At 39.7% G+C, this 19737-nt stretch overlaps 2 protein-coding genes across 5 annotated transcripts in view; one reads left to right on the forward strand and one right to left on the reverse strand.

The window, feature by feature from the left end:
* Nucleotides 1–19737, forward strand: part of LOC120776135 (anoctamin-1) — a 178093-nt gene that overhangs the window by 130241 nt on the left and 28115 nt on the right. The gene's annotated exons all lie outside the window — the stretch shown is intronic.
* On the reverse strand, nucleotides 2733–18382 carry LOC120775467 (glycine-rich cell wall structural protein-like). The gene is made up of 4 exons (XM_040105660.1): nucleotides 18307–18382; nucleotides 9284–10069; nucleotides 2852–3412; nucleotides 2733–2761 (listed from the first exon to the last, which is right to left on the reverse strand). Exons 1-4 carry the CDS (start codon nucleotides 18380–18382, stop codon nucleotides 2733–2735), a joined length of 1452 nt encoding a protein of 483 aa, XP_039961594.1.

A 19737-nucleotide genomic window follows, 5' to 3' on the forward strand; every position in this document is an offset into this window, starting at 1 on the left:
GGCGCAATCCGCGAACGAGCGGAATTAGCCGAGTCATAAAAGGCAAGAGAGTTTTAAGCGTTGCGATCTTAAGCTGCTCAGCTACAGAAGCAAAAATTTCAACAGCCGAAATTAAGAATTAGATTAAAGTTTATAATTATTAAATGTTACTTGTTAAGAGTAGATAAAATAATTTTTTTAATGGCAAAGAGTGAGTCTGTTAGATCAAATGTGCTGGAATGAAAATTGAAATCATGACATATACGGCGGAATGGTTCGTTTAACTCAAAATTTGTTCTAGAAAATTTTAAAAGTAAAGGTCTAAACTGCCTGGTAGGGCGAGCGGGAACGTTAAAATTAATATCAGATAAGAGAGATGGGCTACAGACTGACCCATTCATGAGTTTTACAAGAAATATTATACCAAGCATCTCCCTACGACTAGCGAGTGTCGGGAGATTTATAAGTTTTAAACGGTTAATGTAAGGGGGAAGATTTAAACTGGAATCCCAAGGCAAATGATTTAAGGCAAAAAGTAAAAAATGTTTTTGAACGGACTCTGACTTATCCGAATGGACTTGGTAACTAGGGTTCCAAACCACAGAAGCATACTCCAATATAGGCCTCACCAGAGATGTAAAAAGAATTTTTGTGGTAAGCGGATCTCTAAATTCTTTAGACCAACGTTTAACAAAACTAAGAGCGCTTTTAGCTTTAAAAACCGTGGAAGATACGTGAAGATTAAAATTGAGTTTGGGGTCCATAGTTACTCCCAGATCAACAAAACTGCATACTTGCTCCAACCTAAAGTTTTGTATTGCGTATGAGGTAGGGTCTACGGCTCTACGTGAAAAGCACATCGTTTTACATGTTTTAAGGTTCAATGGCATGTCATTTCTATCACACCAAGAAAAGTGATGCTACGTTATTTTACATCTTAAGTGACGATATACTTAACTTTCACAACTCCGGCAAAGAATTTTAATGAGTAAATGTGGTACCTTTTCGTATCTTCACGTCTCTCAAAGTACTAATAATCGTGATTTATGCTGAAAGTGTTGGTGTACTATTTTATTGCTTAAATAAAATGTCAGTTTGCCTGCTTTGTCTTATGTACGCCAAATATCATCTACTTGGCTGCTTTATGAATTTCAAGGAACTCTAAAAGTTTTAGTTTTCTGATACTGTTCCCAGAATGCTTAGTTCCATTTATGTTGCGTTTTCGAAAGAGAGATTAAGCATACCTTTCTTACCCATCTTGCTAACAAACTCAAACCAATACCTAATTTCGACAATTTTCAGGGCATTGCTCAAGGTGTATTTCAAAGCGTCGTTGAAAAATGTCTTTTCATTTGCAATTTTTTCTCAGCTTAAGAAGCGAGAAAAGGCGGGATATTCAAGAATCTTAGCAAAAAATTCAGTCCAAAATAGCCGCCTCTATGGGAGTCGCAAACTCCTATTGTCTTCTTAATCTTTCGACATTTATCTCATCACAGTCTTTCTCTTGTTCGGACATTATTAAGAGCTCAAAACCAGCGACTCCTTTTCCACACAGAGCTAAACTGGCATAACCTCATATCATAGTCTATAAAGTAAAGCATTAGCGCTTAGATCTTACAAATTCCAAATTTTTAATGAAATCGGTCTAAACTCACCCCAAACTCGGAATATAATGTACCTTATATTTGTTGTCCACAAAAAGACACTGTAACGTTATTTTTATTATGAAATTTCATATATTTGCTAATTTGTATTGCGAAGCTTTGTGCTTGACCATTGTCTTTAAGCGCTGTCTTCCTCAAATGAGCAAATGTTTTGCTCATATTATATCTCCTTCACTTTCAAAATGCTAATATTATTTTTTTATTTTAATTTGAATTTTATTATTATTTTTTATTATTTTAAATTGAATAAATTATTTGCCGAAGCTTCATTTTGGTCTGACAAGTTCAAAGTGAATTTATTAGCAAAATTACTAGCGACTAATTGGTGGTTTAATGATTTCAGCACGACTAGGAGATCCAAAAGAGGAATATCGTGAACGGAAAATACCAGAAAAGGAATGAATATGACAGGTTTCTTATTAGTAGATCCTACTATTATCCAGCACATGCAATACAGTAGGGGCTAAGAGACGTTTCAAACAGCCCGGTAATTTAGTCAATTAGCAAATTGTCTCACTGAGTTGTATAGCAATGAGCTGCTAATTGACTCATTTAAGGAAAGTTCAAAGATTTCTTTTAATTTAGTCATAATTTTCCATTGGGAGAGTACAGTTAATATGAACTTAAACAACAGGTATTGTTTAGTCATTATTTTGACTTAAAATTACTTTTAGTTGAGTTGTCTGACTTGTTTCATTTGCTCAATTAATTGTTGCTAAGGCTGAGCTTGATTGAGAAGCGGGAATTTCCATACAATTAGCGATTCTCAAATCAATTTTTGATTTCCGTGCTCTTAAGTGCATAAACACCTTCATTATATAATACTTGCAGTGCAAGAAATTTAAACACAACTTTATATTATTTATTTTTGATTTATTGTTTTGTCTCTTTCATTCTTTTACACTCTATACTATAATTCGTTATCACTCTTTTTTCATTAAAAAATTGTACATTAAATATTCTCAGCGCTTCGACCTTGACCTTCGAAGCACTTAAATAATGGCAGTGCATCAAATCATTTCGATTCAAAAACCCACTTAACGGTTTGCAGGAAACATAATTAGTAGTTGTTGTTGAGCGGCAGCTTACTTACTTCTTTCTATCCCAACCGCCCCAGCCTCCGCTGCCAGCGCTGCTACTGGCACTACTACCAGACCAGCCGCCGCCGCCATAGCCGCCACCTCCGTAACCGCCGCCGCCATAGCCGCCACCTCCGTAGCCACCACCGCCGCCGCCGGAGCTTCCTAACGATATAACTTTGTATACATCGACATGGCCTCCAGAATGACCACCACCGCCGTAGCCGCCACCTCCGCCGTAGCCACCACCTCCACTGTAGCCGCCGGAATGGCCTCCACTCCAACCACCACCGCTGTAGCCACCACCACCACTGTAGCCGCCACCACCACTATAGCCGCCGCCGCCATGACCGCCTGCCGCGATTACTTTAATGACTTGGACACCGCCGGAATGACCACCACCGCCGTAGCCGCCACCACCGCTGTAGCCACCACCTCCACTGTAGCCGCCAGAATGGCCTCCACTCCAACCACCACCGCTGTAGCCACCACCACCACTGTAGCCGCCACCACCGCCGTAGCCGCCGCCACCACTGTAGCCACCTCCGCTACCTCCGGAGGCAATAACTTTAATGACTTGTACATTGGAACCGCCGTAGCCACCACCGCCATAGCCGCCGCCACCACTGTAGCCGCCGCCACCGCTGTAGCCACCACCTCCGTAGCCGCCACCGCCGCCGCCGAGGCCGCCTTTAAGTCCTCCTAATAATCCAAGAAATCCTGCATTGGTGGTTGCCGTTAGGGCAGAAAGTGCCAACAGGCACACAAAAACCTAAAATGCAAAAATTTTTTATATTTATAATCCTCCGTGCAATGATCTCGCCACCTGCTGAACTCACTTTCATTTTGATGTCGACAAAACGCGCCGCTAAGAACGAATTTTGCACACTAATGTCCGTGCGCGACGAAACTCATCGTTTTATAAACCGTCGTGACTTGCGTTAGAAAAATCTTAAGACTGGACTAACATGTGATTTAAAAAAAAGAATTATAATAATAACAATAAAACTAGAAATAAAAGACCGCTTACTTATAAGCGAATACTACAATAGAACAATCTTCGGAGTGTCGAAGCTTCATGGTGACTCTTGACTTTCGTTGTTGTTGGACGATTTTTTTACACATCAAATGGCATAGAAAAAGACCAGCAAAAAGCTGCAAACAAAAAGAATTATTTTATTTTAATTTCGGCTATATGAATTTTGATTAGTATATATGTAGAAATACATACATGAAGCTTAGAAGGAAACACCCATAAACCTGCTGGTGTACGAATCTTCACAGGAATTCATTAGTCGTACTTGTCCAAAAAAATAAAAAGAATTAAAAAGATAAAAATAGCTTTGCATTCGGTGATTTCGGACATGTGCTACCGGTATATTTTCAGAGTGCGAATTTATAAGGAGTGACGAACAAATGTTCGAATAACTTGTGTAGAAAAAAAAATGTGAAAAATATGCGCAAACTTATGTAAATACAGTAAGCGGTTGCATATACACTGGCTTTTAGGCTACAAATTCCGGGAAATGAAATAATTGATAATGTACGACTCGTCTTGCTACCGAACCAACACCGACACCCCTACAGAAGTCCAGAAGCTGAACACAATTTTCGTCGGTTTCCAAGCATAAATCGGCCGATACTGCTGAAATTTCACGTTCGATCTTCGTACGAAGTTCATCAATCGTCGCTGCCTTATTGGCATAGACCACATAGACTTAACGTTGCCCAACAGGAAATAGTCTAACGGCGTCAAATCGCACGGCCAAGGCGCCCAATTAACGAGGTGAGATAACACGTTCACCAAACTTAGTTTTCAATAAATCGATTGTGAAATTCGCTGTTTGGCTTGTGGCGCCGTCCTGTTAGAACCACATATTGCCCAAATCCATATCATCCCATTCGGGCCACAAATATTCGTTTATCATTGAGTGGTAGCGATTCGTATTCACAGTAACGTGCCGATCTTGGTCATCACGTAGGAAGTACGGCTCAATGACGCCACCGGCCCATAAACCACACCAAACTGTAATTTTTTCGGGATGCAATGGTGATTCATGGAGTACGTGTGAATTACTGTCTGACCAATAATGCATATTTTGACTATTGACAAAGCCATTCAGCCCGAAATGAGCCTCATCGCTGAAGTTGATTTTTCGATGAAAATCTGAATAATTTTCAAGTCATTGCTCAGCCCAATTCACAAACATACTACGACGATTCGGATGGTCAAGCGGCTTCAGTTACTGCGTGAATTTGATCTTGTAAGGATATAGATCAAGATCTTTTCGCAAAATTCGAAACTGAGATGTCCAACACTTAAGAACGACGTCGAATTTTGCAAAAATATTTTGGTCTACATCCTTAGAAGATCAAATTGACGCAAGAACTGAAGCCGCTTGAGACTGAATTGGGTCTTCCTCAATTGATGCGCCAACGACAGCAATATTCTCGACATTACGGGCACTGCTTAGTCTCACTGGCCTCAAAACATTTTGCACTGTGCTTGTGAATTCAAATTTGTTCACTAGAAGCTCAACTCTTGATCTGACAGGACGATTATGGCGACCATAAATAGTACGTCGTCTTAAAGTTGGGGCCACTGACTCCGAATTTTGGTAGTAAATTGTAATAATTTCAATTTCAACTCGTTGTTGGATCGTATATCTTTCCATGATAAAATCGCAAACCCTACAGAAGAGAAATGTTGAAAGGGCGGGGAAAAATATGGCATCGTTTGGTGCCCCTATCGGTCTACTATTTAAAAAAAACAAACATTATTTTGCCTTCTTCACCATTTCTGTGAGTAAAAGGTGGTACTCATTAATTAAGTGTTTCAGCTAGCGAACTTTTGTTGGTCCCCTTCAATTTCATTTCGCGATCTCAGCGAGACAAACGTTTTGACTACTTTTAAGAAGCAATTAAATGCAAAAAAGAACTAAAATGCTCTAAGTTTATATTTTTATTTGAGTTTGCATAACACAATACCTCAAGCGGTAGTATTATCTGCTCAGAACACCATGCTTCTGCAGATATTATTATGAGCAGCCCAAAAGCAAAACAAACACACAATTTTTCCATGTGTCTGGAACACGAATTTCTTGCATAAATTAGACTATAAATTACATAAACATATAGAGCCGGATTGACTGTCATTTTTGGGACTTTACAAGCCACAACAGAAGAAACAAAATAACGTAAACAAACAAGAAAACATATGTGTCAAAAACTTGAAGTAACATAACTCGAAATAAGTCGAAGTAAGGTAACTGAGACTTATTGAGTCCTTCTGAGGGTACTTGTGGCATATTAACTCGTAAAGAAAACTTAGAATTGAAACTATCAAATTAGACCGAAATGTAGGTAAAGGCGAGCCCTTATCTACAACAAAAATCATTATAAGTATAGTTGATTACCTTAAATCGACTTATGCTATTTTAACAATTTGCTACAGTTATATTTAGGTATATTTGTTGACACACCAAGCTTTTAGAATATAACATTAAGTATGCTAAGTTTAAAAATCCTGTCGATTTGCATATTTACCTTTTTAAAAAATTTATTCCTGCTCTACAGAAGCATGGGGCAGATTGGTACTCGTATAATCATATATTTAAGAGTATATACATTTATACAAAATTTTTCCATATTCGTCGAAACTAGTTCAAATTCGAAATGTGACCGTACTTTATTTGGATTTCGAAGGCAGCAATTTGTTTCCGTTTTGGTTCATTTTTGTGTCTTGGCGTGGTGACCGGCTTTATTAAAGACTAGCAGTCGCCATTGCCTGAAACAAGCATGTTACAAGTCACTTTAGTATTTAATATAGTCGCACATACCTACATATATACTATAAACTCAAATTCTATATATATATATACTGTGGGCAAAAAATAGTAAGACTATATATAAATTGAAATCGTTCAAAAAGCCATTTGTCGTAATACTTTTTATCTAGGTTGGTATGACTATCAGTGACATCTGTAGCAATTGTCACATCAAAAGAATCAATTGTATTTAGTATACGTTTAGTTGTCTGAATTACATAAAGTGCATTCGGCGATTTAATTGTTTGTCGCAAGCAAATGTTTTTGATTAGTAAAAATTATTCAAAGAGGGTCGCGAACGCGTTGAGGATGAACCACGTCCAGGACGGCCATCCACCTCAATAAAATAAAGGAATTGGCGGTTGAAAATCCAGAATTGTGGGCTGAAAACTCTTGGCACCTTCGCATACCGCATTGATTCTTCGTGAGTTTTGCGCTAAATTTTCAACCAATATTGTGGCGCAAACGACCGTTCCGTCCGTTGGGTCAATTGAAAACATTAAACAAGAGAAGTACAAGTCGAATAGAAAATCGTTCGACTGTCTGTAGTGTTTGCATCTTCTCGACGTCGAATCTTCCTTGTGTTTGTTGACGTGCGTATATTAGTGCAACAAGATAGAGTCGATGTTAAACCACGGAGCGTACGTACGTCTATGTGTCTTGCGTCTATCACAACTTGATCGATCTGATTGGTAGCTTTTCGATCCGGAGACAACCAAGTAGTTTGATGAATTTTTCTATGCTGGAATCTAGTACTACAATTTACCATGTTTCGGGTTCAGCCCCAACCCATTTGGGGAAGACATCTTTGGTCACATCGTCCTTCTCTTCCGTTAGAGCGAGGGCGCAAATCGGCGATATGTTGAAGAACTTCACTTTGATTACGTCTAGACGTTCATCCACCGAGGTGAATTCCTGTGCCCGGCGACGTAGTCTTTCTCCCACAATGAATCCCACACCAAATTCGCGCTCTTTTTTATGGTCAGTGTAGTAAATGCGACAAGGACCTACTCGCTTCAGTCCTTGTCCTGTTCATCGTGTTTCTTGGGCGTCAACCAGCTGGGCAGCGTCACCTTTCCAATTAAGGGATCAGATATTCCCGGATCTATGCCCTTGAATTGTAATCTTTAACTGGTTTGTGGGAGTCGTCATCTAAAGGAGGTTTCTCGTCCGAGGTTGCTTTCTTCTTTTCATTGGATTGCTTTTACGTGGCGGGTCACAAATCCAGCGCACAACCCTGGGGAGGGGATGTTTCGCATTCTCACTTTAGCTCGCCTTTAAACGGATGTTTTTTTGGCTTCCCAAAGGATACTTTGTCTAAGAACGAAAGTTGTGAGCTGCTTGAGTCATAAGTAAAAGACTCGTTTCTGCCCACTCCCAAGTGAATGGCGCTCTCATAACTTTCCTCATTTGCGTGAGCTTCTACACATGACTCCATCCTCCAATTCTGACCACAAAATTACCTGAACAGAATCAACGAAACAAAATTTGCTCTTATATACGAAATTTAATCGCTCAGGGTGTTAGAAATCTTACAAAAATTGCGTAAGAAGAGAGAGGATTGAGTGAAAAAGTAATGTCACTCTAATAAAATGACGTCTTGATGTCGGTTTATGCATCCCACTAGACTTTATATCGCTGTTACACCGCTTCTAATTATATATTTTTCTCTTTTTATCAAAGTATATTATTTACAATGTAAAACTTTTCGGAACCTTTATTTTAGCTCAGTCCCAAAAAATGCATATTTTGTTGCACGGCTCTTTTCTTAACTTGATTAAATTTTCTTTTTATGTGACAGCTTTCGAATTAGATGCCGGAAACATGTGTTTATGTGCGCAAATATGGGAGCTCCGTACGTCTCAATCGCATTTCCATACAGCTGTGTCAAAAATCCATGACATAATAACGGCTAACGGGTTTCTCTTCCTCTTTCGCCGAAACTTCTCATAAAAAGTGAAAGGTCCAATTGGCCCCAAAACGCAAATTAGATTTCAACGATAAAAGTGACTTACAAATGGCTTTAATTTATGACGATGCCGATTTCAGAAGCATTGAAGGCACACTGAAGAAACTTCCGCCACTGCGCGCCACCACCAAAGCGTTAGAGAGGCATAATGAGATAATGAATGATAACACATAAATTTTTTATTAATTTTTTTTTTTATTTTTATTTTCAACTTGTTATATTTTGGTAACAATAAAAACAATAACAACATTAACAACGTCTACGAACTCACGTTGTTGCTCAACAGGTACATTACAACAAAAATGTGGTTCAACATTTACACTTAGACAGCTAAGAGAGATGTGAGCATGCAGGTTGTATATCACAATACGAGTAGGCATGTGGAGAGAATGCTTATGAACTGGCGAAGAATGGCACTTCACACGCACCTAACGGTACAGCATACGGATGTAAGCGCGCGTACGTTTGGTGTGCGTGTGTGTGTGTAGGAGGAGGATATAGGAGAAGTGATGCAGCGCGGGAAGCGTGGAGTGGAAAGAGTGATTTATATACAAGGTAGCAGCGCGCAACCGTGACGTAATAATCATTCAGTCTCAGTCATTGGCGAATGGCTGCGTGGACTGCTTTTGTTTTACTTATTTAGAAAGGACTCATTGCGCTGCTGGCGTATAGTACAATATGTACAAATGCTTTATGGCATCTAAGGGGCTTAATCCCAGCCACCGCCACCGGCAGCCCAACCGCCACCACCACCAGCAGCCCAACCGCCAGCACCACCGCCATAACCACCGCCATAACCGCCGGCATCACCGCCATAACCGCCAGCGCCGCCTTCACTGATGACCTTGATGATTTTAACTTCACCGCCAGCGCCGTGATCACCATGACCACCATGTCCGCCATGACCGCCGCCGTAGCCGCCATCGAAACCACCATGACCGCCATGACCGCCTCCGTAACCGCCATCGAAGCCACCAGCGCCGCCTTCCTCATGCACGACCTTGATGATTTTAACATCGCCACCGTGTCCGCCATGACCGCCACCGACGCTGTATCCACCGTGACCGCCATGACCGCCGCCGCTGTAACCACCATGACCGCCGCCGCTGTATCCTCCATGACCGCCGCCGCCGCCGCCTCCGCTGATGACTTTCACGATTTTCAATTCACCGCTGGTTCCGAATCCACCATTGAAGCCGCCATCACCGTGACCGCCATGACCACCATGTCCGCCATGACCGCCACCGTAGCCGCCATCGAAGCCACCGTGTCCGCCATGTCCACCATGACCACCATCTCCGCCATCGCTAATGATCTTGATAATTTTCACTTCGCCGCCGCCGCCGTGACCTCCGTGACCGCCATGACCACCATCAAAACCACCATGTCCACCGTGACCGCCGTCACCGCCACCATAAGAGTAGCCTCCGCCGCCGCCGCCACCGCCAAGGCCCAGGAAACCTGCTTGAGCTGTGGCCACCACAGCTAAGATGCAAACGAAAACCTGCAATGCAAAAAAAACCAAAAAGCGTGAGTAAGTAAACCGTAATCCTTTAGTGTCAAAGTATTCCAAGAAGGATGTGAGCTTCAGCGGTCCGTACCTTCATTTTGTTGTAGTTTGTGCTTAGATTTTGCTACGTGTAAGTTAGTAGACGAGGTTAACCAAACACCAGTTGTGAAGAGAACTGTGTAACTGATGACTTTTCAGTGTCATCCACCAACTTTATATACCATGAATGTGCGCTGTTGTGGAGCGCTGCGCTTAGCCAGCTTAGCCGCGCTCTCCAAAGCCAACGGCGCTGCAGAAAGAGAAGCCAGAAGAAATGGAAACAAAAAGAAATCGAAAGTGTTTGTTGCATTCATCCCGCGATTTACAATAATTTTGCCTAATAAACAGGCAAATGATATGCACGAACGGCGGCTGCGCTTGCTGGTGACCGAAGACAAAACGATTATGTGTAGCAGTGTGGTAAGCAACAACAATTATGCCGGCTAAGCAACGCAACTCTTTATCACTTCGATTTGTTTTGCTTCGTTTTTGCCACCTCTTCTGCTGCTGCTGCAGCCTTTACATTGGCCTCTTCGGTGCCTTTTCGTCTTTGGTTGAACTCTGCGATGCCAAATTCGGCCGAAACTGGTTCAAACCATCGTCGCTAATGTCGGTTACGAAGGTGCAAGTGGTGAGCGTATTTCAACAGCATCGCGTGAATTAATTTGGAAGCATGTGTGTGTGTGTTTGCATTATGAAATTTTGTCGAAAGAGGAAATGCCCGGCGTGATGTTGATGAAGTTGAGTTGAAGATGCTGCTGAGAGCTTGAAATATTAATCCAAGTCACCGATGAGTTTGAAAAAATGTTACGACAAGCGTCGGAAATGCATATGTATGCGTGTTTGTAAATAAAATTATTTGAAAGTTTCTTTCAAATATTCAAAAAAGTGGGTGTATTAAGCTTCAAGTAGCCAGACGGTTTTCTTAATTACGTTAATTTTCATTATAATTGAGCAAAATTAGTCTCGAGTTTCGCTACTTCATTCAAGATTTGAAGTGCCGTAAAACAGAGTTGTCGAAAAATTTTCAAGAATACTGAAAGCTTAGTAAGTTCAAGAATACTGAAAGCTTTGTAAGTGCAAGAATACTGAAAGCTTAGTTAATTCTAAGCTAACTCGTGTTCCATGAATTGCTCGTCATGAGAGCTTCCACGCCTGAATCACTGCTACTAATCTATTTTCAATGAACACTTGCCCTGATCTTATCTTGATGACCACATATTTTGTCGCAAAGCCTATGATGCAGCTCTTTACAATGTTTCTATCAGAGCTAGGCTATAGCTCTTTTCCTTTCCATAAGCGATGCTAGTTACATATGAGTTCCTTGAAGTACACAATATCCCCTACTACTTTCAATTCTAGTTATGAGAGTTCTACTTTGCTCTGACCATCCAGTGATGGATTTCAATTAGACCCAACAGTAATTTTTATAAGCCGAATAAGGTATGTATATTAAATACACCGAAAAGAAAACGTCGCAGACCCTATAAATCAGTGCGGGCTGAGCTGAGCCGATATAGCCATGTCCGTTTCTCTGTCCATCTGTCTAACTGTAAAAATACGAACCAGGGAGATAACGATCCAAATTCTGCAGCCGTCCTTTTTTCACCAAGAAGCTGCTCATATATCGGAATGACCGATATGGGTCCACTATAGCAAATAGCTGAACAAATGGCAAACTGGACAACGGAATAATCTGTTTGTAGAGAAAACTTGACTTGATGACGACTTTACGGACACTGCCTCAGAGCAATCAACCATCAATGAATGATATGCAAAGTTTAGACGTGGTAAAATAAGCACCGAAGACGGCGGACGCGCTGGACGTCCAAAAAAGGTTGTTACCGACGAAAACACCAAAAAAAAGTCCACCAAACAATTTTGGATGGCCATAAAGTGAAGTTATTCGAGGTGGAAGGCTCTCTAAAGATATCAACAGAACGTCTACATTATATCATGCACGAATATTTGGGTATGAGAGAGCTCTATGCAAAGTGCGTGCCGCGCCAGTGAGCCAGTGACCAAAAACAAGGACGAGTTGATGATTCGGAGCAGTATTCGGAGAAGTTCTAGCGAAATAAACCCCGAGTCGAGATTTGAGTCGATATGTGAAAATGGATGAAATATGGCTCCAACGTTTCACTCCGAAGTCCAGCCGACGGGCATCCGAGTGGACTGCATACGATTAACCCGCTCCAAAGCAAATAGCAAAGAAAAGTTTGAGGGTCGCTTTAATCAGTTGCCACGAAGGGAATCATGTTGAGTAAAAAACACGAATTTTGCCAAAAAAAATGTGTTTTACTATGCTAGGTCGTGGTCTTTTTAACAGTTAATAATAATAATGACTACTGAATACTTAATAATTAACATCTCCAATAACTGTTAAATTCCATTTACTTTTCGACCATAGTGTATCGTATCTGGTATCTCCGGGGTCGGTGTGTCCCAAAACACACAGCAGTGTGTGCCCCAACAATTATTGCCAAATAGCTTTAATCAGCCTGATCGGCAACAAATGACAATAAAACAACAAAAACAAACACTAATGTCAGAGCGTAAGCCCCACAATCTGCATATCACACACACACACTCTCACAAATACATGCAACGCATTTTACTTCAACTTCAAAAACAACTTTTTTGATAAAAAAAAAGTATTGATTAACAAATTCGAAATCGCTTGCGCTTATGAAAGGCGTTAGCTTACTACAACAACAGCAACGCTGCGTGGTAACATCTTTCCATCTCTTATGTAATAAAAAGGCAACAAACGGACTTAACAGCATTTCCTTTTCGTTTTTATTTGAATTTTTACTTTGGTGCGATTTATTACCGCCACACACACACACACATGTCTCTATAATAGTCAGTAGAGCGGTTGATCAGTCGGTTATGCGGCTAATCATTAGACACACTTACAGACAGCGTCTTGCATTTATATGTAAGCATGTATGTATGTATGTTTTGCATTTATGATCCAATCTTGTTGAAAGCGATTTTGTGTCCGCTTAAACTCTGGCAGCACTGCAAGACCTATTAACACATTGACAGCTGACAGGTTATTGTCCCTTGAACTGATTATAGTTTGTTGTTGCTTCTGCACAAATTCCTATTAAAATAATGCTTATTTCATTATAAAAAAGTAATTTGTGAACTCTTGCCACTTGTTGCTGCAGAGTTTTGTTCATTTAACGGTTGTACGTATCACCTAAAAATAATCCAGCTCGATATAGAGTAATATACATATAGATATATAAATGATCAGGATGACGAGAAAAGTTGAAATCCGCTTGATTGTCCGTCCGTGCAAGCGATACCTTGAGTACAAATTAAAATATCTGAATGAAAAAGTGCTGCTTGGCAAAAAGTGAGAACTACTCCGTAGAGGGGCATAATCGGACCACTGCCACGCATTGGCAAGGGGCACCTTTGGGCAAAAATTTTGTAAAAGGGGGGTGTCGCCCTCTAGTAGCTTTAATGTACATATCTCCTTAACGCTATCCAACTTCGCTCAGAAAAAATAGTTTAAGGACCCCAACGGACACTGTAAAATTTATCAAATCGTGTGATAACCGCGCTCACTCACCATATAACGATTAGGTTAAAAACTACTAAAAGCGCCATAAATCAACAAATAAATACTTCACAGACTCTATAGGAGTCGGGGCCAAATATGGAGAATGGGCGTATGTCAGGACCTACTCGAACGATATCGACCAAATTTGTTATATAATGTTACCCTAACATTTCTTTTTTCATGGTCGAAAACTAAGGAAACCGGTAAACTAACGAAATCGGACTACAACCACGCCTACTTTCCATATAAAAAATTTCCATTTTCCATTTGATTTTTCTCTTTGTAGAATGCAAATCAAGCATTGAGTTATCTCAATGAAATTGGGTGAAAACTTGACCTAGACCCCTTTCAACTAGCAAACCTTATGCAGCTGATGGTATTTTCTTGGCTTTGATCCTGACAAGTTGCAAGATCATTTAAGCTCGGGCTTAAGCATTCTTTAATTGTTTTTTAAGTGTTTTAATCAATTAAGCATTACATATAAACTAGAGGACCCATTCACGTTTTACTGTGGATGACCCATAGATAATACTACTACTACCATCTATATGATTTCTATTAGTTAGATTATAACTACTAGTTAATGAGAAATAGCATTTTTTTTAAGAAACTTATATTAGTTTAAAAAATAAATGGATCATAAAAACATTTCGTGTGTTAATAAAGTTTTACGTTGAAAAAAGAATTGCTAAGTTGGAAAGAGGCGAAATGGGCACCAAGGACAATGAAGGACTGTGCAAAGTGGTTGCCTCGCAAGTTCATAATCTAACAAAAACAACGAAAGTTTGTCTGGCGATTTTTACCAAGGAAACACATTTAACAACGAATGTGCATGATATTTTGTATTTACTAGGTGATCACGGCTACGGAATCGTTGAAATGTTGCAAAAGTGTTTGGGTAGTCCACTTTACCAGAAGAGACGTATTTGAATGACACAAAACATTCAGTGAAGGACATGAAGTCATCGAAAATTTACCTCTTGTGAGCCGGCCATCCAACTCTGTAAATGAACAAAACATCGAAAAAGTTAAGGATGAAGCTCTTGAAAATCGACACGTTGGCAAGAGAGAGATAGCAGCGGATCTCCACATTTCCTTACAGATCGACTTCAATCATTTTGATTAATGTTTTGCAATGCTAGACTTGTACAAAAAATGACGTCAAAACTATTCAACAATCTAGCAAATTAGACGAAATTTAAAAGAACAAAATTTGCTTAAGGCACTGAGCTTTAGGCATCCCAGTTGAGGCTTATAACAAGTGTATGGAAAATTGAATTAATCGTTGTCCTGCTTGTATTGGCTCAAGAGTTTAGTTTGTAAGCCACAATAAGGACTGTATTAAAATATGTAAAAACTTGAAATTTGGTCGATATAGCTCACAAATTCTATTTAAAAGATGATTACAGTTGAACCTGCCTAACTCATATCTCCATAATCCACAAAAAAAGTTGAAGTTATGAAGAAAATTTGCATGAAATTTTACTTCTATTGTCAATTCAAGAGTTCGAGTGATGGCAGTTACACTGTACATACTATTTTACATGGTTTTCATTATGTCAAATTCAATGAAGGCAACCCACAAAAGTACATTTCACATCAATTCAATTTTATGCGATCAATTTGGGTCTAAAAATGTTGGCATAAAGTGCTTTACGAATGAAATATCAACAAATTTTATTGATCGTCGTAAACTATCATTGATTTTTATATCATAAAAACATTATAAAACTTTACAAATAAGATAAAATATTTGATGATAGCAATATGAGATATACATACATACATACATACATATGTATGTATATTATTAAAAGAAAACAAGTAAGGAAGGGCTAAGTTCGGGTGTCACCGAACATTTTATACTCTCGCATGATAAAGTGATAATAATTTACTTTTTTTTTATTTTACTGTAAAGTTAATTAGATTAGATCAATTTGTGTACTTTGAGCATTGAATTGTATCTCCATTTCCTAGTGTTTATATGTATCATACAGAGAAGGCATCAGATGGAATTCAAAATAGCGTTATATTGGAAGAAGGCGTGGTTGTAAACCGATTTCACCTATATTTCGTACATGTCATCAGGGTGTTAAGAAAATATTATATACCGAATTTCATTGAAATCGGTAGAGTAGTTCCTGAGATATGGTTTTTGGTCCATAAGTGGGCGAGGCCACGCCCATTTTCAATTTTTAAAAAAAGCCTGGGTGCAGCTTCCTTTGCAATTTCTTCCGTAAAATTTAGTGTTTCTGACGTTTTTGTTAGTCCGTTAACGCACTTTTAGTGATTTTCAACATAACCTTTGTATGGGAGGTGGGCGTGGTTATTATCCGATTTCTTCCATTTTTGAACTGTATATGGAAATGTCTGAAGGAAACGACTCTATAGAGTTTGGTTGACATAGCTATAGCAGTTTCCGAGATATGTACAAAAAACTTAGTAGGGGGCGGGGCCACGCCCATTTTTCCAAAAAATTACATCCAAATATGCCCCTCCTTAATGCGATCCTTTGTGCCAAATTTCACTTTAATATCTCTATTTACGGCTTAGTTATGACACTTTATAGATTTTCGGTTTTCGCCATTTTGTGGGCGTGGCAGTGGGCCGATTTTGCCCATCTTCGAACTTAACCTTCTTATGAAGCTAAGAAATACGTGTATCAAGTTTCATCATGATATCTCAATTTTTACTCAAGTTACAACTTGCACCGACGGACGGACAGACAGACATCCGGATTTCAACTCTCCTCGTCACCCTGATCACTTTGGTATATATACCCTATATCTGACTCTTTTAGTTTTAGGACTTACAAACAACCGTTATGTGAACAAAACTATAATACTCTCCTTAGCAACATTGTTGCGAGAGTATAAAAATGTGGCAATATTAGGCAACATCTCTATTGACTTAGACACCGCTGACGGCGTTGCTGATGCTTGGGCATAATTCATAATTACAATTAAAATATTAAAGATTTGCGCTTAATTATTTCTCCGAGCACAAAATGACTAGAAAAAGTTTATCTTCAAATTCGTGCCACGAAATGAACACACAAATTAATTACATATGTATATATGTACATATGAACTTGTGCTGTAAGGCCTATGCGGCACCGTAGGCAGGCAACATTATCAAGCCACAGGGGCAAATGCTGCATAACTGATTGCTGGCGAAATGAAAATCAAACTTTACATCCGGCCAATCAATGTTCAATTTGTAAGAAACTCTTCTCAAACTTAGATATGATACCCTGTTGCTTTTCATAATACTTAAATCAATGAAGCTATATTGAAATGATCTGCGATAAATTAAGTAAAAATGTCAACAACTACAGAAACCGCCTTTGGAATGTTCATTAGATGTTGATACATCTATATGCATAGAATAGGTCCAATGAGGCTACTAATAATGGAAATTGGTGTAACTATATTCTGGATTTCTGGTTGTGTTGGCGTAGAAAACAAGAAAGAGATAAATTGTTTCTAGAGAAATAATAGAGGCCTCGGTTTAACCACCCATTTCTGATGCCAAAGTAGGTACGAGATAGGCAACAGCTAGGTAGCACAAGGCTCTGGCCAGATGCGTTTGGCAATCAAAAGATGCGACGGGACATATACGACCAGCGTGCAAGAGAGAGCTACGGCTATTCTGCGGGCGCACCAGTGTCTATCCGTAGTCGTAGACAACCCAGCTCGCTTGGGGATAGTCGAAAGGCAACTGTTTACTGCGCACTAAATCAAGTGAGCTATGGCTTCATTCGCGAAATGCAAGTCTCCGAGGGCGGACGGTATCTTTCCAGCACAACAGGGAGAGCAGATTTCACTGCCACACCTTGTTCGACTGATGTGGGATAGCCTTGCACTGGCGCATATCGTTGAAAAATGAAGGACTGCGAAGGTGATCTTCATACCCAAGACAGGATGGACGGAATATTAAAAGACGCTGAAAATTGTTTACAAAGCAGGCAGATCAACTACCGGTTAATTTCGGTGGTACAGAGTTCGCTGGAAGGAGGGGAAGTAATGTTCTTTACTTTTGACAACACGACTCACAACAGCGTAGCCAGAACACTGGAGAAAAAGGGATGTGGTAGCAACGTTGTGCAGATGGATAGAGACCGTACAGAATAGCTAAAGCCACAGTAGGGGATACGAGGATTCGTCTCGGTACTACGAGATGCTGTTCACAGGGTGGAATTCTATCCCCCTGTTTTGGAGCCTTGTCGTGGATAACCTATTAGTACTGCTAACTGACAATGGGATCCGCTTCAGGGATATGCGGATGACATTGTTATTATAGCTGAAGGCAAAATGAGTAAACTCTCTACGACTTAATACAAAGCGGTTTAAACCTGGCTAATGGATGATGCAGTTGGGTTTAAGCTGAATATTAACCACTCGAAGACGACCATCGTCCGGCTTACGAGACGTCGGTCCCTGCCCGGCCTCACGAACCTAACCCTTGGGCGCAGAGCGGTATAGATGACTAATATGATCAAATATTTTGGTCTCACACTGCAATCTACTATGCGGTGGAAGTAGCATTTTGTACAATCGATTAACTTGAACTTGTGGAGCTAAGGCCAAGGATTGTCAGGTGGTTGTACACCGGTGGCTTGGACCTCAAACAAATCGAAGACTTTAATAGGGCTCCACCTACCGACATTGCAATGACTCACATGCATCTGCATGTCGGGGACCATGCGCGCATACCCGACGGCAGCACTTGAAGTCATGCTTGTGCTCACACCACTTCACCTCGTAATCGGTCAGGTTGCCAAATACACACTGCTTCAAATGTCAGCAGAAGCTTTGGCAGAGGTAAGGTAATTTCATCCCAAAGGAGGAAGGACAGCAGACGCAGTTTTATCTTAGGCAACATACCGCTGAAATATGAAGTCCAAAGTATGGAGTACCGCTGCTTATTATTTTTATATTTCTCTCAGTGCCCTTAATGAGTATGACTTCATTGAATTGTATGATCGTTTTGTTATGTTGCACTTGACTTGTGACAGGCAATTTTTCTGGTAAATGTATACATACATATATATTTCACATATTTGAAGCTTACAACGATTTATGAACATTTTGCACATTCACTCTCTTTTCGCACATCATTTCGCATACAACATAGTTTTTATTACACTTCAATCCGTCAGCTTCCTCAAGTTTAAAGATTCATGCGACGATTCCATTCATTTAGCATGTTGACCCCCTCTGGTTTGGGGCTTACGGAAATCATTACACTCTCACTATATCTGATAAATGGCTTCCTGTTGTTGATCTTTTGTTTTTTTTTTTTGGGGTAAAAGTAATCGCGAATTTTAGCAACGTTTTCTTACTTTTGTTTTACTTCTTTTGTATAGTCACGATGATTAGAAATTTTAAGGTTCAATAACAATTTAATTTCCTCCTTTTTATACATACTTTTCGAGATATATGTAAGTAGTATAGATATGTATGTATATGTTATATGAAATCAAGGTAAACATTCAGTGACCATGAAGTGCTCTCTCTCTCATGACTGTGGTGGAAACTCGATACATAAAAAAGCAACTTCAAAACAAACCCAAATTTCAAAGTAAAAAATTTAATTTCACAATTAATACCTTAAAGTAGTAGAGGGGAGAGATATTCTTGTCAACTGAAAGTAGAAAAGGTAGAGTGCCTGTCTTACGACATACCTAGGCTTTAGTGAATCATTGTGACACCACCGGAACTAATATTTCCTCACACTATTGTCTCCTCTCTGACCCAGTGCTTCTGGTGAAATTCATCAGTACATGTAATTTCATATTTTCAACCTCTGGAACGTCATGCAGAAACTCACGACCAATAGTTGTGATCGATTATTTTGTTTATTAATTTTAAAACTTAACCACAACTCCTTAGTATGGTGTAACAGTACAATACTTGGAATTTCCGGTCTATCATCTATCACAACAGCGGAAACGGAACTCAGGCATTTCTTAAATATGAAATATTTGGCGTCTCAGGGTGATAGTTGTGAAAAAGAAAACAAAATGAAAGATTTCTTGTCTAAAGAAATTCTTCTTTTCTGGCGTAGAAACCGCTTACAGGGTTGTAGCCG

Source organism: Bactrocera tryoni, chromosome 4, assembly GCF_016617805.1.
Source record: "Bactrocera tryoni isolate S06 chromosome 4, CSIRO_BtryS06_freeze2, whole genome shotgun sequence".
Taxonomy (NCBI): domain Eukaryota; kingdom Metazoa; phylum Arthropoda; class Insecta; order Diptera; family Tephritidae; genus Bactrocera; species Bactrocera tryoni.